We start from the raw sequence: 24,399 nt of genomic DNA, 5'->3' as shown, positions 1-24,399 counted from the left end.
GATTGTGGGTCACATTGGAAAGGCTATATTGCATTATTCATTATGTAAAGTTGGGTGGGTGTCTTCGATGTGGAAGGAGAGATTGCGGAGACCTGTCATGCTTGATACGGGACTGTCATTGCTTGTAATTTGTGACACAGAACAGTGATCCCCACCATTGATACGTCTCCTGCATCACCTCCTGGTGTCTTCAAACAACACAAGGATTCCTGCTATGTCCAATCAAATCCATTTTAAATCAAATAAGATTTCCTCACCCACTGTAATCAATGCTTTTAGTATAAAAATGAATCAATAATAATAATGCGAATGATAAAACATCGCTGGTTGGAGTATTTGGGTGTATGTTAATGAAAGTTTATTAATAAAGGTTATTAAAATATTTAATGGTTAAAATATGTCATATAAAAATGTAAAAATTACAAATTGAATGTAAATAAATAAATAAAAGATACAGTTTAATCCGCCTATTAAAACCATCTAAAAGTTGAATTGATTCTAGCGTTAACACAAGTCCCCGCCTATAACTAGCAGATGACCAATAATACGCGAAGCCGTGTGCCACCGCACCTCTCATTGGCCGTAAGAACTGTCACTTCGGCCAGTGGTGGGCTGGCTAATTGAATCGCTGTGTGCGATACTCTTCTATCATCTCACTCTCGAGGAAGGTAGTTGTACATTAGAGACCATCAGCAGACGCTAACGGAGACGCATGAGAAACGCCGCGTAAAGCCGCGAAACAGTGCGAGGAGCCAGCAAAGGTGTGCTTGAGAGAGCGAAAGCGACTCAAAAGTGCGGAAAGGAGGAAACTTCAAACAAACTATGGCCGTATCAGCAACTCCTCCGGTGCTTTCACCGACCTCCACTCCCGGGGGCTCGAGCAGCCTCTTCCGTCCAGACTCTCTGTACTCCAGCCCGGCCGAGTCCCCGCGACTGACCAGCAGCATGATCAACTCCTTCATCGCCGGCGCAGGCGGCGGCAGCGCTAACGGGAACGGGAACGGCCCCGCCGGCGTTAATAACAACGAGTGTAAGATGGTGGAGGTGCACGGGGTGAAAGTAGCCTCTTTCACCGTGGACGGTCAGGAGCTCATCTGTCTCCCGCAGGTGTTTGACCTGTTCCTGAAGCACCTGGTCGGCGGGCTGCACACCGTCTACACCAAGCTGAAGCGGCTGGATATATGTCCGGTGGTGTGCACGGTGGAGCAGGTGCGGATCCTGCGCGGACTCGGAGCCATTCAGCCGGGCGTGAACCGGTGCAAACTCATCACCCGAAAAGACTTCGAGGCGCTTTATAACGACTGCACCAATGCCAGGCAAGAGTTTTGTGCACTGACATTTGCCACATCACACACTTACACTCAATCTGATGTTATTCTAAACTTTCTCAACTCGTGAGGTTTGTCGTAGGCTACTCTGTGAAGTTTGCGACACTAAACAAACTTTAAGTGATTGACACGCGCTATGACGCTAAACATATCTGCGCCGTTTTGAACAATAAAAATGAGAAAATTAGAAGTTGGACGTTTTTTACGATACGTAGACGAAACAAACATCATTCGTTTTATTTGTGCTTTCTAATAAGTAATGTTTTATTGACCTGTTTATGATTTTTAAAGTGAATTAGGTGCATGCGTAAAACCGGGTCATAAAATTATTTATATTCTGTTTATATTTCTGCCAAACCACCTGCGGGTTGGACCTCTTGCCCATTTTAAAGCCAATACGCAGGAAAAATACTGTAGATTGTAGTAAAGACGAATCAAAGCAAGACTTTTTCAAACTTTTTACTTTATTTTTAAAGAAAATAATCACTCTTATAACATAACTTTGTGTATTCTGGGTTTATTACACAGTTGAATTAATTGTAAAGAAAAAAGAAAAGAAACGTTTGACAGCTGCCGTATTTTAGTTCATTCACAATGAAATTCATCTTAGTAGCCTATATAATGTTAAACTCTATATTTCTTTCAAGGGTTTTTATAAACCGCAATCAACCAGATAAGCAAAATTAAGCAGATAAGCAAAACTTTACAACACTGAACGTTTTTCTCGTTATAAGTAGACGTTTAAAACTATTGTTTTGATCTGTTAAAAACTAACATGATTAGGCAATTCTAAACTCAATATTTATCACCGTTGGCGATCTGACTTTAATTGTATTTCATGAACATATGTTTCTTCTATTAACGTTGATGTCAACTTGCATGTCAGCAATGACAGCTCTTTGGACCAGGGGTCATATTTCGGTTGCATTTCACTTTCTTCTGTTATATGCACCACTGAGTCAAGCTCACGTGCGAGTAGATGAATCACATAATGCACCTGAAACAAGTGTCTTATCCTGGGCCAAATCTGTTCGGTGTTTTGGAATTTTTGATACTCTGTTTGTCTGGACGATGTCCCATGCCTCATTTGGATGAGGTGTTGGGCCATGTTGCATAAATCAATGAATCACCTCTCTGGATCTGTGGCTCTGTTTGGTGTGGAGATGTTATTCTTAGCTTTTTATCATGACAGATGCATTAGTGTTCTCACACTCCTCGAGCAATGTCAGCTTGTGTGTGTGGCTGGTGTGGTGGGACACAAGGGAGCAGGGCACTTTTTAAAGACCTTTACCATCCAAAGAAAATAATTATATTTTATATTAAAATTGGAGCATCTTATCGTATATGCTGATTCTGAAACGACAGTCACACCCACGCTTGTATATTCGTAGCGCAATGTGTTTACCTTCATTGTCTTTTCTAAATACACTTGCCTCAATTTGATTTGTGATTATTAATAACACTTGATACAAAACATATGATACAAGTTAATATTTCTGGTTGTATTGATATTTTACCAACAATTATTGTAGTTAAGTTAAGCTAAGTTTAGAAGACAAGGCTTTCTGCGACGTCTATCACTCTGTGTGTTTGAATCCTCGACGTGCTTTCAGTTCTTGTTTTTATTTACATTATGTTTTACTTTACAGGTAAGAGGAAAGGTATTGAAAATTGGGAGAGTTAAATGTGCACGTTTTCACGCTGAGGAGCACAGTGAGTGTGTGTGTGTGTGTGTGCTTCCGTGCGTGCGTGCGTAAGCTCGGAGGATGCGTGCGTGTTTTAGAGAAGAGAGAGAGCGCATATCCAGATGGCCATTCCGGGCAAGGTTCGGTAATTAACCTTTTAACATCCCCAGCACAACCTCCAGAAGAATCCCCCATCACTTTATTGGGTTTTACGCACTTCTAAATCAATCTGGTGTGCACATCTAATTAGAAATGAGAAGAGAGAGAGTTTTACAACATTATTTTGTTTAATTTCGAGTCTGGGCAAAATGGACAAATACGAGGTGCGGAACGCTGCGTTTTTCACTCGTCGGTCAGATTGCAGCATACGGTCGGATAATGAAATTGCCGGAGCAATGGCCCCCCTGAAATTGAATTCGCTTCTCAGCATCGTTGCTTTACAGTTCACCTTCGCGAGCGTCGCTTTTATAGTCAGATTTAAACACCATCCACCGTCCCGCTTCCAGATGGCTGAAACTAATGTGCGCTTGCCCCTCGCCTCCTCTCTCCCCCACCCCTCTCATCTCCTCCCACAACATCTCTTTGGGAGAAGGGCTAAGCTGGAACAAATGGGTGTCTTTTGCATCAGTTTCGAACGGGACAGCCATGGTGCAACTATGCACAGTGCCGAGCAACACAGGAATGTGTCTCCAAATAGTTATCTACTGGTTAGGGGGTGTTCAGGAGTGATCCAAATCATCTTTGCGCAGTTACCTGTGATCCGGTGGAACAGTTCAATAATTAAAACACATCGTTAACTCGTCCTAATAGCGCGTAACGGGAGAGTTTTGGCGTGTCCGGATGGAGGATTTTGGCGCGTGTGTCAGCTAAATACTAGGTATTAAGAATTCTAGGTTTCGAGACACACCCTAGGAAAGGAAGGTTTTTAAAAACTGCTACATTTAAAGGCATCAAAAATGTCCAAATCAGCACACGGCACTCACGGCCCGCTTTTATGATTTCTCAGCTCCGCAATTGATCTCCGGGTTTTTAATGCATTCATTATTTATTAAAAAGAATTTGCAAGCTAAACATAACACTAAACTAGTTTGCACTTGGGGACTGCACTTAGGAAATTGAATGGGAATTACATTAGAGATGAACATCTGTGCTCGCTCTTCTGGCTCTTCGCAAAGGTGGATTGGATTAGTTTAACTGCGTTTTTCCACCGAGAGCAAAAGCTTCCAAAAATATAAAAGGTGCAGAAAGCACTTGTCCACTAATATTTATTGCGCCACCGATCAGAGACTTATTTCATGCGAATAACATCATAAAAAGAGAGAGGCGTCTTTTTGCATTCATAGCAGGAGTCGCAGGAATTGTCAACTTAAATCATAAAACGCATCACTTGCTAGAAAGCTTGTCATGTTTTTTTTCGCCTCTTGAAGCGATTTGCTTTTTTTAGTCATTAATTTAAAATGTGTCTAATTCCCATCGTTGCCCCAGGCTCGTGATACCATCACACTGCGCGTTTCAACCATTCCCTAAAATGCACAAAATAACACCTCTGAAAAGATGATGTTAAAAGAAATTGAATTACAATCTACGCATTGTTTACTTTAGTAAATAAATGCATGTTTGAACAATAAACAAGATTGTGCAATCTTAAACAAACACTTTATAAAAATGAAAAGCACACTACTTATGCGTGAACATTTATCATTAATAACAAGAGTGCGAGCTCCAATACGTGGCCGCGCGTCTCCAAAGTGTCTTGTAAACAGTCGCGCGTGCACGTAGTGTGCGCGCCCGGTCCATATGGACCGCAGCTCAGAGCCTGTGGCTGCGCCCGAGGCTCTGATGCTCAGCCCGGCCGGGCACCAGAGACACCCCGCTGTCTCATCAAATCTCTTCAGGTTGCGCACCTTAATGTCAGCCATTAATTATAAATCCATCTTTTTCTGGGTTACCTTCTTTTGCAGATTGACTGTTCCCTTTAACTTTTCTGTATAGAGTAAATTAGGAATTAAGACAACTTGAAATATGTATGGCCTCAGCTCCCATTTTTACATGTGAAGCAAATATTGTGTTTTTGAGAAGATAATATTAGGACAATTCTTTCATGCTGTTCAAATGTGCACATGCAAAGAAAGTGTTAAGCCACAAATGTATTTGCATTAGAAGCAAAGTAAGAAGCATACAAGGAAATCTGGAGCTCGAATAACTTCATTTTTCTCCATTTGGCAATTGCAACTGGCGTCAAACTGGTTTTAAGTGGAAGTGTCCAGAAAATGTCCAAATTACATATCTATCATCGAAAACTTTTATTTTTCAATTAAAAACTGTGCTCTTTTACTGTGCTTCTTTTTATATTTTATTATTTATGCTGTAAAACATTTTGTAAATTGCAAATGGGCAGCTGGTCCTCCAGAGCAGCTAATCTCTCTCTCGGCCTCTCTGATTGCGAACATGTTGGAGACCTGGGCCTGCTTAACTGCTGACGGGCTCTTATAAACCAACTTGTGGCCATGCGAGTTCTCATTAATGTTGGCGGGTGCCTGTTCCAAGCCACATCGCTTTAATAACTAGTCCCATGCGTAACCAATGAATTAGAGGCAAAGCAAAGACACATGTGGTCAATTAGCGATGGAAACAGGCTACTTGAATCCTCGCGCGCGAAAATCACAAACACAAATTAGAGCGCCGGAACATCGCCACGTGCGCGAATAAACCCAAATTACATATTGACATTCGCAATCATCTAAAGATGCCGGAGGACCGTTTAGAAGCCACAATTATGAAGTAAGACTGTTAATATAGACCGTCATGACGGAATGAAGGATAGCAGGTGTTCGGCGATGCGCAGCGACGTGGTACGGAGAATCAGAGAGGTTAAAACAGACAGATGGATATGGCCTGTCAAGAATCTCACAAGAGGAAAAATGACACATTACGCTCACCATGGAGAGAGAGAGGGAAAGAGAGAGGGAGAGAGAGAGACTAGTGTCATTTTGACTTTGGGAAAGTCTCCTCCCGAGCTTAATGACACATCTGCAGCCGGGCTATATTTATTACAGTCATGTAGAATAAAATTGATTGTCTCCTAAAATTAATTTTTGCTTTGCCTCTAGCAGTGCTTTAATGGAGGACAGTAGGCCCCGTGCAAGAGTATTGTTTAATCACATTAGTATCACAGCCCCCAGGACAGGCGAGATAATTGTACAAACGAACATCGAAATATGTATCTCTAACTCTTATGATTGAATTATGCAAATGACTTATCTTCTGCCCTTCCAAGCACTAATCATCTAATTAGGACTGATGTTTTAAACGCTTGTTTTTGGACGGGGATCCGGCGAGAAGCAGGAAGCAGAAAATTGAATGTGACACTAAAATCGGCAAAGTAGCTCGTAGCGGAAGAGCTGGTGTTTTCTTTTCCCTCCGCCCTTCCATTGTGTGCCGTGGTGGCGAGAAGACGATTAGAGCAGTTTTGTCAAGTATTGAAACGTAAGCCCCATCTAATCCATTTTCAAGAGTTCATCATTTTCTGTTTAATGGTTGAGCTCGACGCCAAGCATTAGCCTACGCGGCGTGCTGGAGGGAACTAAAGCCGGTCGAGGAAGTGCTAACTAGCATCCCAATTATGCCGATTAATTTTTCATGACATGTTCCGCCATACGCCCCGTTCCTGCGAGCTAGCAGCTGTTGATCCGTTCGACAAAGATGTTTGCGTGCCCGAATCTGGTTACGGTAATGATAGCCGATCTCTGACGCTCGGCTCACTCAGACTCTTTCAATCTCGTTTTGGAGGAGTTGAAAGACGGTGAGATCACAGGAAATGGCCAAGTCGCACTTTCCTCTTGTCAGATGAGTGTTTACAGTTGTCTACCACATCTGGAGGCAATAATTTGCCGCTTTACCCCCCTCAATCGGGTTCGGGCAGATGGGTTCACCTGAAGAGCAGGACGCCGCCCTGCTTTTCCTCGCTCTTGTTAGATGCCTCAAGTGGGTCTTGTTTGGGAAAGAAGAGCGTGTTCTTGGTTTGACCCGAGTTTTGTTGGTTTTTCACACACCATGTGAAAATGATGATGATGATCGTTGAAGGGGGTGCTGTAACAACGGTCTGGTCTGTTGGGATGTGAATTTCATCATTCACTTAACCTCATGTCATTTCAAAGCTGTATGACTTTCTGTCATCTGCAGAACACAAAATAGATATTATGAAAAATGTCAGTAACCGAACGATGTTGGTCCCCATTGACTTCCATATGGACACAAAACCACGGAGCCATTTTACCAAATATCTTCTTTTGTGTTTCACATCAGGGTGAATAAATGATGAAAGAATTCTCATGTTTGCGCAAACTATCCATTTAAAAACTTTGTCTTCGATGACCGTATTACTGCGGCGCCCTGCTACGTCAAAAGCCTCTGACAGACTGAAGGTATATCGATGTCAAGTTGAAACGGAGACATCTGTTCGCTCCAGAATATTAAAAGAAGTAAAGATAAAAGAAGTGTATAGGGGAATGTGAAGGGTCGGGGAGGGTGTGTGTGAGTGTTTGTGTGCCTCTCTGCGTCTGGGTTAAATCAAGAAAAGCCCTGGGTATGTGATGACATCATGGCCAGTTTTGGTGCTCTTGGTGGATCTGTTAGGGATTCATTCTTGCACCGTCTGCCCCGCGGAGCACAGCTCCAATTACCCCCCGCCACACACACACACACACACCCACACACCTATACGCCATCATCCGGATGCGTGCATCAAAGCAGAACAAGCCTGCAAAACTTTTGAAATGAGTCACCGTTGTATTCATATGGAAGTCAGACTACAAAGAAGTAATTCAGGACAGTAGTTTATTTAATTTCGTGTTTTGTTCTCATCTATTATAATAAAAAAAATGTGTTTAGGATGGACTGCTTAAAAGGACAGTTTACTTAAAAATAAAACTTAGGTGTCTTTCAAAACCTTTAGGTGACTCATTCTTCTGCTGAACACAAAAGGCGATATTTTGAGAAATGTCTCGGTGGTTTCGTGTTTATACAATGGAAGTCGATGAGGGTCAATGCTGTTTGGTTCCCAACATTCTTCAAAATGTCTTTTTTTATGTTCTGCTGAAGAAAGACTGTCAAACGGGTTTGAAATGACATGATGATGAGGAAACGATGAAAGAATGCTCAATTTTTGGGTGAACTGTCCCTGTAAGGCTGTCCTGTATGCTGTCTTTTTGTATTGTGTGTATTTGTGTTTTATTTTGATTGGTTAATGTGGTGATGTGTGCAGAACAGCTGGTCTTGACACTTTTCTGTTTGTTCTTTCAATCTTTTGTCTTTTGTTTGTATGTGTCGTGATTGACAGCTGCATTGATGCTATTGAGATTTGGTGGTCTCACAGTATGTGGACCACTGGTTGTACAAGGCTGTGTGTCTTTATCAAAATCTCTTTGTTGCACTGTATTTTTTGTCATCTAAAATCGAGCCTAATGCATAGTTGTTTTCAATTATATTTTCATGTTCATGTGTGTCGTTTGAAACCATTCAATCTCTTGTGCTTCGTTGCAGTTGGTTTTCCTTTTTTACAAATCCAAGGAAAAGATTCAAATGATTCTACACAATCATGAACATGCTCAATAACACTGTCATTTATGTGTTTTCCGTTCTCATTTTTCCCCTCATAAGTATGTAAGATAGTTGTTGTTAAAAGCTGCCCTAGGCCTGATTGGAAACATGCTAAGCATGTGTGCGGGACTGTAAATTGGAACCACACTATGAAGCAGCTTATGCGCTTGTTTATTCACCATTATGATGCGTGTCTTTAAAAATGCCCTGGAGACACCTCATTGGACAGACCTGCGTCCAATCAGTGAAATGGTTAATGATCACACCCATGTCTCGCCCTGTTACAGTTCCTATTTGTGTAAAGTATGGACATACGTATGTGGACAACAATCAAATACACACAATGTATACATGAAAAAGTGCTGAATTTTCAGAGATCGCTTTGTTTTGTCACATGCAGTTCTCTCTCAGTTTGAAACATGTTACTTGTGTTTTAGTGTTAGTAAGTTTCCTGTGTTTGTAGCTTTCATACGTCCATATGGTTAGAAGCCTTGGCTGCAATCTGCTTACATGCAGACACACACACACACACACACACACACAACCAGAGAAACCTTTTGAACACAATGGAAGGTCAGTTTGTGTGTGTGTGTATGTATGCAAGGATGGGGTGGGCTGACACTGTGCATATGAACGTCTGTGTGTAAATATTGAGTCTGTGTAGAATAATGGTTGTTGTTTGTGTGAATGCATGCATGCATGTGTGTGTACGTGGGGGGGTGGTATCTTCTGATGAAAACAATCAGGCCCTGTGTGGTTTCATTACAGGGTAATGTCTCGCCAGATTGTTACGGATAGTTAAAATGAAATGAAGTGAATTAGGAAAACAAGCGGAGAGCATGCACAGCTCTTTATTGCTTTCGTTTGAAGACACACATTGACAATGATCTGCATTCAGTTTAGTGCATGTATCAGATAACAGATCAAAAACTACCTGTGAGTGTGTGTGTGTGTGTGTGTGTGAGAGAGAGTTTGCTTGTCGTGCACTAGCTTGTCAAACATACTTGGATGCAGCTGTTTGAATATGTGTGTCATGCAGTTAAAATCTCTCATTAATAAATATTAAGTTCTTCATGCTTTTTTGGGGAGAATTAGACACAGGACAGCATCATTAATATGGTGCTTTGCTTTTTATGAGGCATTGTGTCAATCTCTTGATATGATAACCAGTGATGGGAGTAATGGATTTAGAAAGGAACAGTTCACCCAGAAGTAAAAATTCTGTCTTTGTTTCGCCCTCAAATTGTTCAAAATTAGTATGATTTTCTTTATTTTGATGAAAGCAGAGAAAGCTTTTTGGAAGAATGCTTGTAACCAAACAGAGATGGTGGTCTAGTGGGTTAAACCACTGAACTGGTAATCAAAGGTTGCTGGTTTGATCCCAGCAGCCACCACCAGTCTGTCCACCAACTTACTCCATGTTGCTCCAGGGGGATTGTCCCTGTAATAAGTGCACTGTAAGTCGCTTTGGATAAAAGCGTCTGCCAAATGCCTAAAATGTAAATGTAAATGCAAACAGTTCCACCATTGACTACCATAGTATGAAAAACAACAATGCTAGTCAAAAGTGTCCCAGAACTGTTTGCTGTCCTACATCCTACAAAATTTCTTGATAACACTTTCCTTGAAGCATGTATGTATAATGCATTATAAATGTAGTTTTTAATTCACCTTTTAATGCATTGTCAACTAATTCATTGTTACACTACACATTTTAAATTGGTTATAATTCTTTACAACTACATATAATGCATTACAACACAAATTATGAAGAATTGTAATGCATTTTAGACTTGAATAACTCTTTATAATGCATTATACGTACATGCTTCAAGGTGTTACCAATATCTTTTTTTGTATCCAACAGAACAAAGTCATTTCTTAAGCACTTTTTCTACTAGTCAATAGTGGCCAAGAACTGTTTGGTTACAAGGATTCTTCCAAATGCTTTCTCTGTGTTCATCAAAACAAAGAAAACTTGAGGGTGAGTAAATGAAGACAGAATTTATTTTTGGGTGAACTGTCCCTTTAAGTAAATTACTAGCCTTTCGGTAAAGTAAGGGATTACTTTTTATTGCTAAGTTTAATTGCAGTTGATGCATTGGTATTTCATACTAAACTTTTAACAATTCTGCATAAAACTATTGAATTTGGAAACTTATATTAGACAACTTTGTTGCATGTAAAATTAGTTTTTGTTGAAATTTCTATGAAAAAATATTAATTGAAAAGTATTTTGCCACATTTATTTATTTCAATTTTAACATTTGCTAATACGATATTTAAGTCAATGTTACATGTTAACATTGCTTACTATTTGAATCATTATTTAACTGTTAATAATAGTTAATGCACAGTAAACTATAACATGAACAATGAACATGAACCAACAACACAAACAAAAATTTATAAAAGATGAAAAACTTTATTGCTCATCGTTAGTTCACGTTTACTCGTGCATTTACAAATGTTAACAAACACAATCTTATTGTAAAATCTATTAAATTACATGGAAGAGTTTAAAGTTTAATATCTATGGTTAAAGTCTTACGGTTAATGCACGGACGCATATTTTAATTCTGAAATGACGTGATGAGTTGAGTCTTTGAAAACATTTACATGCAGTTTCTTAAACAGAAGACTTAGATAATTGATATGTCAGTTATCAGTAATGACATTTTTGATGACAAGTTTGTTGAAAATCATGTTTGGTTATATCTCGTCGTTCACTTCTTCAAACAGTTTTAGTGCTTCAGAAACTGAGAACATGATAATGACATTCCTTTGTGTTCATTATTGATTTTATTGATAAGGCTTGTTGTTACGGCTTGTTTGATTTTAGAGCTCACGGTCAATGTAATGTCAGTGTAACAGCACTTTCACCGTAGCTTTTGCTTCGCACTGTAATTCAACAGCACACACGGTCCTCCTGGCTTTTCCCATGGTGCTTCAGTGTGAGATTGCAGTGTGAGGGATGGCAGGCACACCTGACCTGCCTGTTCCACCAGGGCTTGTGGGTAATGGATGGGTCAGAGCTTTTTTTTGATGTTTTATTGAAAGATCACCACGGCTGTCCTGCCTTTCGCCCGACTATAAATCAGGGTCCTCTGTGGGCCGCCGGACTGTCCAAAGTGTGGTTTATGTCAGATGGGTCAGGAAGGGCCTCCAATCCCATCACTTCAGCTCACCTATATCACCCACAGACACACAAAAAACCTCACCGCCTCAAAAGGCCACCGTGGCCACTAAACAATGTGTGTGTCAGAGACGCATACACACATATGCAGGAGTTAATCTGCTTATTCTTTGCACTCGGATGATAACATCAGATATAGTTTATTGTTTTCAAATGCTCAACGGTCTTCACAGGATTTGTGAGTTTGAACAGATTAAATATTATATAAGTAAAAGTTAAGATGCGCTGTACTGTATATTAAAATAAGGCTGTAAGTGATAAAACCAATACAATTTTGATTTCACCAACTGATATAATGAATTAACTTTTATATGTATGTTTTTTTACGTTCAATGAATATGTTCAATTTAAAAACATTGGTATATTGCCAATTGTAGATAACAAACCGATAGTTTGGCATACTAAAAGTTCCAATCCATTTTCAATAAAAATGATTTTATGATGCAGCTAAAAACTGTCTAGTATATTTAATTCACTTTTTTTCTTTTCTAATTTAAAACATGAGCAAAATGGTGATCTATTTGAATGACAAAAGTTAAAATAAGTGAGCAAGAGACAAATATCAGTATAGTCCAATTGTTGCATAAAATCGGTATCGGCAAAAAAGCTTGTGCATAGAATTATGTGCACTCAATCTTTAGTGTGGCTTTAAGTTGTATGCTAAAAGCCTTCCTTCTTATGACAAGACTTATTTTAAAGACTTTTGACTCTTATGATGGCCTACTGAATGTTAAAAGATCTTATTATGTACTGTTTAATATTTCTTAATTTTTTATTTTTTTTACTTTACTAATTGTAAACATGATCAAAGCTGTGATCTATTTTAATGACAAAAGTTAAAATAAGCGAGCAAGTGACAAATGTTGGTATGGGACAGTTGTTGATTAAAATCGGTATCGGCAAAAACTACTTGCATCACTCACTGTCACTCTTTTATTTGCAAGAGTGCTCTTACGATTTCAATTTATACGTTGTTTAAAGGAAGGATTTGACAGAATGTGAAATAACAACAAAAGTGAGCAAGCGACAAATATCGGCCGAATATCGGATTTTGTCATTTGGATTTTCGGAACTTGTGATTGAGTTAAGCACAAACTTTAGTTTAGTGTCACTTGCCTCTCGTACTTGTCCGACAACCACAAATAACTTTTGTCTGTTGTCTCGTGGTGCAGAAAAGACTCTCTCCTACGTTTTTTTACAGTCGGACTGCTGATGCAGCACAAACTCGGCCGTTTTCTCACAGCTCTCCCTTAATAACGCCGTTAATGAGTAAGTTGATGTAGTTGAACGTTTAGTTAATAAATATGTCAGACTTTTACCTCTCGCTCCCCCGCTCCCTCCTTCCGCTCCTTGTCTCTCTCTCTCGCAGTTTCCCAGGCTTGCCGAGAAATCGCAATTAGTTTTAGATTTACGCTACGATGACAGACAGTGGTATATAAATAGAGGTTAAACACACAATTTACATATTAATTTCATGATTCATTTAATCAATGATTTATGTGGATATAGATTGCTTTTAATCCGCCTCTCAGCGGCAACGTTGGCTCTCTCGCGCTCGCTCTTCTCCGCTCTTCACCGAGCGTGACAGGATAGAGTGCCGCGCTCGTTCTTCTCCCCTCTATCTCTCCCTCTCTCCTCGGAGCTGCTCAGTGGCTCGGAGAGCAGTGCGAACGGAGGGGCTCCAAACGGCACTCCTAATTGGTTTAATTTTTCAGTGCGTGCACCGAACCTGACACTCGTTTACTGCGCGCCGCCGTATCTCCTTTCTCTCTTTCACCGGCTCTCTCTCCCCGATCTCCCTCTCGGCTCTCTCTCTCACTCCATTAATAAAAGGGTAATAATCGCTCCGGTTAAAGGGATGGTAATGAGAGCAGTGGTTATGGTGATTGGTGGCGGCGGTTGTGTATTCATAACAGATCTCTCATACGGAGGCGAGGAGGCTGTAATTGAGGCATGATTGAGACGCATACGCTCCCCTCCGCCGCCGGATCGTGGAGGACATCAGGGGAACTGAACGAAGACACCTCGGCGGAGGCTAAAGTTCGGAATGAAGATCAGTGTTAAATGTGTATGCAGCAGCGTGAAACAGATTTTTTTTATTGTTAGCGGGTTATTCCACGCAAATGTCAACCTGTTAAGACGAACAAAATCATGTTCTTTACAAAGGTCTCTATTAAAGTTTTTAAAGCATAGATTTCCATAGTCAGATAAGTGAATTGCCACATCCATATCCGAATTGTCACATTCAACGGTCCAAATTCCTCATAAATGGGCACATTAAAATGCTTTTTTATAAAGGGTCATGCGTCCTTCTTTGTCACATCCGTAACGCATACATTTTTCTCTCATAAAACAGAAAACTCATGCATAGACTGATATTTTACTGATGTTTGGACTCTATAATCGATGCTTAGTAAAACATTAACAAACCATTCAATATGGTGGTAATAAATACATTCTCTGAGAATTTATATTTGAAGTTTTGACTGAAAAAGTCACATCCACAACGGTCCATATTCCTTAGAATGGGAACGTGAAAATTAAAATAACTTTTTTATAAAGGGTCACCCCCTCTCCATTTGTTGGGTATGATTGCTTCTGGTTTGTGTATTTTAATTCACAGAAATCCTACAAAATATGTTTCTCAAAAACATGTGTCCTATTGTGTCACATCCGTAACGCATCAATTTTTCTCTTATAAAACAGAAAACTCACGCATAGACTGATATTTTTCCCGACTCTCATCAGGAGTTTAGTAAAACTTCAATATGTTGGTGATAAATACATTCCCTGAGGATTTATTTTTCAAGTTTGACTGAAAATGTCACATCCATAACGCTGTAATTGCCCATTTGAGGACTATCTTAAGCACTACTGACTGCTAATACGCAACTGTTGATGCTGTGTTGAGCTTTCTTTAACTGAAAAGTCCATTCAGCCTAATTTTCTATTCTGGTTAGCGATAACACTTCCGCTCTGTCCTTACCGCGTTTTGACATTTGCCCCCTGCAAATTGTTCTCTTATCATATGCCACACTGTTCTCCAAAATACAGTCCAGTCCGCTCATATGACAACTGCTAAAATCGTTTTATCAGACAAACACTTTTTTCGCGAGTCGTAAATGAAGATTAAAGCTTGCGTTGTTGGAGATGGAACAAATTGAAATGATTTATTGGCGCTGACATGGACGTGTCGCGGCGGTGGGGGGGGCTGGAATAAAAGAGGGTGGGGAAGGTGGAACGTGAAGAGGTGTGAGATAGCTGCACATCTCGCGGAAGGTAAATAATGGTCTTTAATTATTTGCTGCCAGAGCCGTTGAAAGCTGGAGCTGATACTGTCACAGGGCCGACGCAGCTGCCGTGACGTGCAGTTAGCAATGTTAAAGGTGATAATAGTGCACGTGCAGGAGCATTCGGGGATGAATCTCCAGACGCGCACGCGGATGAATGATGGCCTTTGCATGTGATAAAAACACAGCAGAATCAAGCGGCCGGTAATAGGGCTGTGTTAACCTCCATCTATTTAGGCAGGAGCGCAGGTCCATGGAGTGGACGCCAATCAGTCGTATATAAATCCATCAGCTCAATCAATAAATGAGTCATGATTGAACAGCTGATGCTAGATCCCATCATCATTAGTGTTTATGACACATAATCTCTCCTTATTTAAAGGTACAGTTCAACCCAAATTGAAAATTCGGTCATCACTCTTGGCGCTCCAAAGCCGTTTCTGGACGGGACACAAAAGTGTGATTTTATCTATTTGGAATAGATTGATCGTAAATGATCGGATTGTTAAAAGTTGGTTGTCTAAACAGAGCTTTTTGGGAAAACAATTCAAATAAAGCTTTTTAGCTATTGGTTAACATTTTGCAATGCTCACACAGAGCCTAAATGGAAATGCCAAGTTGTCTCAGCGGCTCAGGAGGTTATTACATTTTGATGAAAGATTTTAAAGACACAAATTTTTCTTTGAAATAACCTGGACTGATGAGCCACGTGTAATGTGAAGGTCAGGAATGTGCATTTAAAAGTAACTTCGTATGAGCTTCAATTTATCAAATGAACTGCAAAACTACAAGTTACATGATGTATTTTTATTTATGGGTTGAAGTCAAGTTTCGTCACCTGACAGGTTCACTTATTACTGTAATCTTACTATTTAAAATCAGTGTATATTATAAAAAAGAAAATGCTTGGATCATTCACTCACCAACCCACAATTCATTTCAAACCTGTTTGACTTTCTTTCTTCTGCAGAACACAAAAGAAGATATTTTGAAGAACGACTTTGACTTCCATTGTATGGACACAAAACCATTTTGACATTTCTTAAAATATCTTTCGTGTTGCAGAAGAAAGAGTCACAAACAGGTTTTAAACGACATGAGGGTGAATTGATTTTTGGGCCGAACTATTCCTTTAAGTAAAGCACTGAACCATGACTTCAAGTACTTGCTCAATAACAGTTTTTACTCGTTCATTTTGCAGTTTACGTATTATTTTTTTTTTTTCATATTTAAACCAAGTTTTTCTGCATTCTACGAGTGAATTCTAAGTACATTACTATACAGAAAGGTTTACCCTCAGTGCCAGTGATCTGCCAGACTGGCACCTGCTGGGCATACTGGCATGGGCACACCCTGCTAGTCAGAGGAGAGCTCTTTCCCCCCTTTCACCTGCCGTAAAACCCAGCCCCAAGCTCAACCGCCAGCACGAACCACTTTTTACGATCCCCGTTAAGCCCATAACATATACTGGCTATGATTGGGAACGGGCACGCGTGGGTTTTCAGTGAATATGCATCCCAGGACAGCCGTGCGACCGCGCCATTGTCTCGTAACCATCTCAACTCGTTAATTTTCTCCTCAAAAATTCCTTCAGTCACCCCTGCGCAGCATACACGGGGCCTTTTTGACATTCTTAGAGTGTCGGGGAGGAGATTGTTGAAAAGGGTTTAACAACTGTTAAAGAGAGTCTCCCTCACAAACAACCACGTGCGCTTGTTCTGCATATCGCACCCTCTCAAGTAACACGCATAACAAAATGTATAAGACACAAGCGCATTCATTCAAATTAACTCATGCGTTTGCGTTCATCTCGCAACTTCTCGTCCGTCTCCGCACACATGAAGGACACTAAAGTCATACACAAATACATACGCGCAGAGCATGGCGTGGGAATGAATGCGTGTCTATTTGAGCTGGAGTGTACGGTAAAATGGGCCGGGAAGAAGCGGGTCAGGGTTAGTGTATACGCAAGGTCACGTTTAAAACACACGGGTTGGAAGGGCCCATAAATCAGCCGGCGCATACGGCTGCCCTCCGCACTGCCTGATTTAACACCTGCGCCCAGACCTTCCTTGTCAGGCCCGGCGTTCTTTATTACCCGCCTGTGCTCACTACAGCAGCAGCACAGATAGAGTTCACCTTTGAAAGAGCCGCAGTAACTCTCTTTCTCCCGTGCCGGCGTGCTATCTATCGCCTTTCTCTTTTCCACTATGCCCTATGGTCACAGTTCAGGGAGTGGTCAGATATGCAGAGGCGTGCGAGGGCACATGTAGGAAATTGACCATTTTAATGCTTCCTTTTGGGTAAGAAGAAAGACAAATGCGGCCATGTGTCCGCACACGATGTGGATTTACAGTGTGTGGTCTGTTGTTTATAGTTGCTATTTATTACTGTTTGGTTAAGTATGTTTTATGATCATTTTGCACAGCTGGCAATATGAAATGAAACCTAAAATTGTTGCTTCATTTTAAATTATTGAATCATCATAATTGAGAAATTAGATTATGTGTAATAACGAAAAGGTTTATATATACAAATAAATATATATGAAGAGTATATTTAATTTTCCAAAATCATGTTTTTTATTGTGTATCAATCAAGCTGCAGTTGGTTTGTTTTGATTTTAAGTCATAATAATAAAAAACATGATAACATAAATAAAAAAAATAGATTTTTGAAGAAAATTATTATGTAATTTTGGAAATACACACTTCATGTTTATATTTATTTATGTGTGTATTTGTAGTACTGTAAATGCATTTTACTTTTGCGACATTCTGAAATCGTAAAAATAAAATAAAACGTTACTTTATTTATTCAATACTTAATTTTGTTCTTGCAGAACTTCAGCTGCGAGTCTCCCGATTCAAAGTTACCAAACAGCAAAAGTTTTTAGTACAACTAAGCGTGCATTTTTTTGGGTCACTGCTTCAAGCGAATTTTTTGACAAATCAGGATCTGAGTTTTAATGTATGTTAAATAATAGAGCTCACCGGAGATCGGGCCTTTTGTCATCTCTAATAGAATCTTTGCCCTCATTTCTTCTGCTGTCTTCAGGCCGGAGAGGCCCGAGGGATCCTCAGGGGGACGGTGTGTAAGCGATGGACTCAGTAGCCAGAGGCCAAGAGAACATAAATGCAAATGTAGTGTTTGATGGATGTTAAAGTTGGCCGACTGATGATGGATCGTGAGAGTTAATATTAATAATTGCAACTTCACATGATGAGTCGTGGAACTCTGTAGGAGCAGGAACCAGCAGAGACCTGATGCCAAGGCATAGTTCAGCAAAGTATGAAAAGTCTTGCATTATTTTCTCATCATCATGTCATTCCAAATCTGTAGGCGTTTCTTTCTTCTGCAGAACAGGAAGATATTTTGAAGAACGTTGATAACTTAACAACACTGGGACACCATTGACTTACATTTCTCAAAATAACTTCTTTCGTGTAACAGAAGAAAGAGTCACATACAGGTTTTGAATGAGATGAGGGTGAATAAATTGGCAGAATTTTCACTTTTGGGTGAACAGCCTCTTTAAGTCACAGTTTAGTGTATATTTATTTTAAATGTTGGCTTATTGTGATTTTAAACTTTTTTTTGTTTTCTTCACTGAAACAGGGAACAATCTTATATACATGATTAAGTTGATAATAATTAAATTGTCCTAAAAAAGAAAAAAATAAAGAAACATTTCTGAACACTTAAACAGCATTGTCAAATAAAATAAGCAAATTTTTTTGCTTATCACCTTAATTATTTATTTTTACGTCTTTTTGAATTTGGTTGACTACGCCGTCTTTTGTGCGAGCCTGTCTAACAACTTCCAGGACTAATACAATTTTACCCTCCCAGCAATTTAAGCGTATTTAACAACAGACAAAAACGTGGCACTCTTCAAAAAACGTGAAGCCTGTTTTCAACTTTTTAACTCGTCATTGAAATATCCGATGCCGCCCAGCACGCCCACAAAGCGCTTTTGTGTGCGTGTGTTCCTCGCACGACTCGTCAGGTCCTCCCTAATAGCAGCTCTATGAAGAAGTCTCAAACATCTGACCACCTTGTCATAATGCGAACATGCTTGTCAGCATGGTTTAATTATAACGTCGGCCTGCGACACGCATCCGCCGTCGCCTGACTGGCAGGTACTCGCTCCGCCCGCCGCCGCCAGGCCGGGAAGAGAAAGAAAAGTTGCTACCGTTTGATTACCGCACCTCTACGGTCCGTGGGCTACAATTGTTCTCGACGAAGCAAAACGCGAGCGTTGCCGTTTAAAAAAGCTTCGGCAGAATTCCTGTCACAGATGTAGCAGTTTCACGCCTCTCCTGTCAAGAGGCTTTCGCTTCAGTGCCGTTTAAGTCCAAAATGTAGTCCTTAGCATTGTTCGGCATTTCTTCCCCAACAATAGTTCTCAAAATGATGAGTGCTATTATTTGCCTGCTAACGCTGACACATAATTGGACGGTGTCTCCTTTAATCTGAGCTGTTAGGCAACAGAGTTGTCAAAACGCCGAACAAGTTATGAGATTAATTTCCTATAGAGCATTGTGAGCTTGTCACTCACAAAGTGCTTTGGAATTTTTTTTAGGGGCGCACGGAAAGTTTGCATGAGTTCAGAAAGATTGGGCTTTGAAATGAAGTCGCTCGGTTAAGCACAAACAGACTATAGTTTGTGCTTAACAATTGAATTAGACCAATAACAATGAGCCCGTTCCTATTTAAGAGCGTGACGTTGAGTGTTTTTGAAATGCTGAATCAAAGGAGACAAAGAGGAATCAGTAAATATCAAATTTTGGTGAGTTTGAGAGAAGGCCGTATGTGTATGAGGTCCGTTTCAGTTCAAAGATGGTCCAGCTCGGCGAGTATGACATTGTAATCTCAGGCAGACTGTCGGGCGGCACACAGATGTGTATCGTACACCTTATTTATGTAGCCGGGAAATAAATAGCCGCACTGCACACGCAGACATGTGACTTACTCACCACATGTCCTCTGTGGTTTTATCTGACAGTCTACCTGCACATTTACTGCACCGGCGTTGAGTTTGATCGAGTGTCTCTCGTCCTCTCTGGCTCTGTTCATAGTTCTCCATCAACAATGCCCCATTTATTTAATCATTGGTCTATTTATTTATTCTTTTCTTGTGCTGTCTGTTTTGCAGCTTTGTGTTGTCTGTTGTCTCTGGGTCTTGAGGGTCAGTTTGTTTTAGGGAATAATGCAATGTAACACAATATTGTTATCGTGCACAGTTTAGAATAAAGTAAATAATGAATTCGGTGAAATGAATGAAAAGTGACAAAAAAACATAGACCCTGCAAAACATCTGAGAACAAATGAAAAATGATCGTCAATAAGATATTTATAGCAAAACAGAGGTCAGATATTTAACATTTTAATTTGACTGAAACATGCAAACTCGAAAAAATCTTGTTTGAAAATGTTTTGATTCTTTACTATTGTTAACTGTTCGTCTTTATAATAAATAAAAATGTATAAATACAATAACAAGCTCTAATTATTAATTTTTTATATTTATATATGTGTTCTTTTTAAAGGTCTCCGATTGTTTTTCAAGGGGATAGTCCCCCCAGAAATGATTTATAAAATAAATATAAAAAAATTACTCTATAAATGACTTTGTTCTGTTGAACACAAAGAAAGATATTTGGAAGAATGTTAGTAACTGAGATTTCTGGGGGGGTCAAAAAATGATCATCAATTGTTCTCCTACATCCTTCAAAATATCTTCTTTTGTGTTTAACAGACTACCATAGTTAAATTTTCTACTATGGTACTCAATGTTCCCCAGAAAAAAACATTTTTCCAAACAGGTTTCTCTGTGTTCAACAGAACAAAGTCATTTATACACGTTTTGAACTATATTAGCGTAAGTAATTCATGACAGAATTGTCATTTTTGGGTGAACTATCCCTTTAAAAGGAAAACATTTTTCAATCAGTCTTTTTAACAAAACCCAAAACCCAATGGTTCAGCAATTATGAGGATATGTAAAAATGATACTATCATCACATGACTGACGTCTTCAGTGTCATATAAAAAACTACTAAAAAGACTTTTTACTTTCTTAACAAACTTTTACAAGACTTGAATATTTTACTTGTTGAATATGTTAAACACAGCAGATAAAAGGGTTGCAAATGCTCACATTTAAGGTCGATACGAGGCTCTTGTGGTTTACATACATCGTAAATCCTGAAATGAATGATTAATTGACTGATGTTTGCACAGTAACTGAATTTAACTTGCTTGTGATGTGGAACAGCGTGTTATTAAACTGATTACACATATTATCGCCAACGTACACAACCCCTCCTCTGGAATGAGTTCAAATGACACACATACACACACACACACACATACACATTTATGACAAGTCATTTCAAAGCCTAACAGATACAATCTACTATTTTAAAGAGTTCACCTACATTTTTTATTATTAAAACATATTCATTTGATAACCCTTATGTGAATGAAAAAACCTGTATGACTTTTTTTCTGCAGCACACAAAAGAAGAAATTTTGAAGAATGTTGGTAAACGAACAACATTGACCCCATTGACTTCCAATGTATGAACGCAAAAACTATTCTCAAAATATCTTCTTTTTCATTCCACAGAACAAAAGTCTTACAGGTTTAGAATGACATGGGGATAAATGATGACAGAATTTTTATTCTTGGATGAACTGTCGCTTTAACTTCACGTGCTTAATGTGCATTAAAAGAGTATTTATTCTAATCTCACGATATCCTTTTTCTGTTTTCTTTCATGTGGCGATCCATCCGTTGTTCTTGGTTCCTGATAACAGGTAAGCACAGACACACCTCTCTCTCTCTCTCTCTCTCTCTGTCTCTCTATCTTGCTCTCCCTTTAACATGCATTTCCTTTTCAGATAGTATCTGTTTGTTATTGTGCTGGATAACACCTTGAATTCTAATGCATCTCCGGCGTTATCGGATAGAGATCTTACAATGCAAAAATAACAGTTTGCTTTACAGAAACGATCTGAAATAAAAAAAAACCATTGACAGTCATTTTTAACATTTCTCATTGCAGAATGCTCATAGAGATTAGAAGTGAATTTGTAAAAACAGCCTGGAAAGGAGACACGAATGAAGATTTAAAGAACAAGACCTTCCAACAGTAGTCGAGTGCATTATAATGAAATCTACATAGATCATTAAATCGGGTATCCAGATCACAAGGCCGCAATGTGTGTCGTGTCCGCGCTGCAAAAGCACAAATAAAAACTAAAAAAGCCATGAACCAGAAAGACTGTACTTTAATACCTGATTAAAAATAGTGCACCATGGAAAATGCACAACCAGTCTGTCAAGGTGATGAATAATGAGTATTTGTAGCACAACCTCATTATGCAGTATTTTACTCGCACAAGTATATATGGATGAAGAAAAAACTGCGGTCAGACGCATCACCGACCGCTTCCGAATGTGGTTACAGTATCCAATCACTTCTTGGATAGCGCTACTCGCGTGCATTACACCTGTCTTTTAATGTGGTCAAGTGTTATCCGATCGTAATCCGATCACCAAAAGACACGTTAATGCCCCGACGCACTCGCTTTACAGCAGATCCACAACCACCCGTCTCAGACATCAAAGGTCTAGTCACATTCAACAACGACTCCTCGCACGACCAGACTTGCCGAGAAATTCTCCAATTCCGTATTAAGAGGAATGAAGAAAGAGACGGAGACAAGGTCACGGTGTCACAGCTTGAAAAACGTGCCATTGATAGGGGTTAAAAGAAGCGTCCGCTTCACAAACACACACACACTCAGTCTTGAGAGGTGCACGAGCAGCGCTCCTTTTTTTAGAAACCGGTGCTGCGTCGCATTTCTTCCCCCAGGCCTCCAGCAGCAGATAATGCATGCTATGACATTTGGTCCGGCTTAATACACCTCTTTGTCACAATCGCGGGCGTAATTGTCTTCTATAGAAAGGCATGCTTTTAATTAAAGTGAGTGGTAGGCTCTGACAGAAATGATTTATTTCACGCGCCTCGCCGTCAGGTCGCACGCGCGCCAACACGCGCACCTCCGACTGTCTCCACGCACGGGGCAAATTAATTACAGCAAATCAAATTAAACAACGCCACCAAATCACACTGTCTATCTGCGAGTCGCGCGGCCCCAACAAGAAGTTTATTAAAAAGAAGGAGGTGGAACGAGCGGGAGAATGGAGCGTGGAAGAGGAGCGGCAACGGTTGGATGGAGAGGGCGACTCAATTAGGGAATTAACGCGTCGTGTTTGGAAAGGAAAATATTTGTCCTGCTTTTGAGGTGAGGGGGAATCTGACTGGAAGACTCTCCAAGTGTGTTTTTCTTTGATTACCCACAATCCCTTGCGTAAGCGATTTTTAACAAATGGTTTTTATTCAGAAAGCGAGCGTCCCATGTACTTTTCCTCTTTCTCAAATAACATTATTGAAATTGATTTAGACGTATGAGATGCAGTGAAGCCGACCGAATGTTTAATTGTCTTATGGGACCTGAATTAGTCGAGTTCCTTCCCATAGCTTTGTCTCAGATCGATCTGAGGAAAAAGACCTCGCATTCATTCCTTCAGGCTTAAATATACCTGTTTCTCGTCATCTGTGTTCGAGGGCAGAACAATTGCGCTCCTAAACAATAGCCGTTCTGCGCTCCAAGTGCACCGCGTTTGAAAACATCCTGTTATTCCTCTCAATGTTATAAAAGTTAATTAATTGTCCCGTCCTGTCTGCTCGGGAGGCACAAACGCAGGGATCAGAAAAAGCAGTTAAAGTACTGCGGTGACAGATTAGAAAAACAAACAGCGAACTGGAATCGGAGGTCGAGCTGTTTATTCTTAGGGTTTGGGGGATTGCTTACTACAGCAATAAAAGAAATTCGATTGAAAGAAAAGGAAAGTCTCTGTTTTGCAGACTTTCGGATTAGAAAACTCTCAATTGTGTTTCGTTTAGTTTGCAAATGTTTTATGGGAAATACAATATTTGGACTGTTTGATGTTGACACACAGTAAAGATTTAGAGCTCCTGCATGTTTGTGAATAGCATAACTCTGATAATTTGGTTTAAAAATAATCTGATTTGGCATTTGACTGCTGAAAAGAATCTTTTTTCTCGTGATTTAACCTCACTGGAGTCAAAGAGAACCAGTCGAGGTCTTGTTTGTGAAATTTAGGTCTCTAAAGCTTTATGGCTCACTAACAAAGTGGGAATAATTAACGCTTGTGTATTTTAGTTTTTTACTCAACTCGATTCAAATTAAATGAAAAAAGTCAC

At 39.8% G+C, this 24,399-nt stretch overlaps 1 protein-coding gene across 1 annotated transcript in view; it reads left to right on the top strand.

The window, feature by feature from the left end:
- Positions 1 to 644: 644 nt before the first annotated feature.
- The window catches only part of dacha (dachshund a), a 143,294-nt gene continuing 119,539 nt past the window's right edge, over positions 645 to 24,399 (top strand). Inside the window, exon 1 of the mRNA XM_056730633.1 lies at positions 645 to 1,316. Coding sequence (XP_056586611.1) covers positions 823 to 1,316 — 494 coding nt within the window. The 5' untranslated portion in view covers positions 645 to 822. The remainder of the gene's footprint in view (positions 1,317 to 24,399) is intronic.

The sequence above is a fragment of the Triplophysa dalaica genome, chromosome 19, assembly GCF_015846415.1.
Source record: "Triplophysa dalaica isolate WHDGS20190420 chromosome 19, ASM1584641v1, whole genome shotgun sequence".
NCBI classification, from domain to species: domain Eukaryota; kingdom Metazoa; phylum Chordata; class Actinopteri; order Cypriniformes; family Nemacheilidae; genus Triplophysa; species Triplophysa dalaica.
This window is presented reverse-complemented; position numbering and strand designations above follow the sequence as displayed.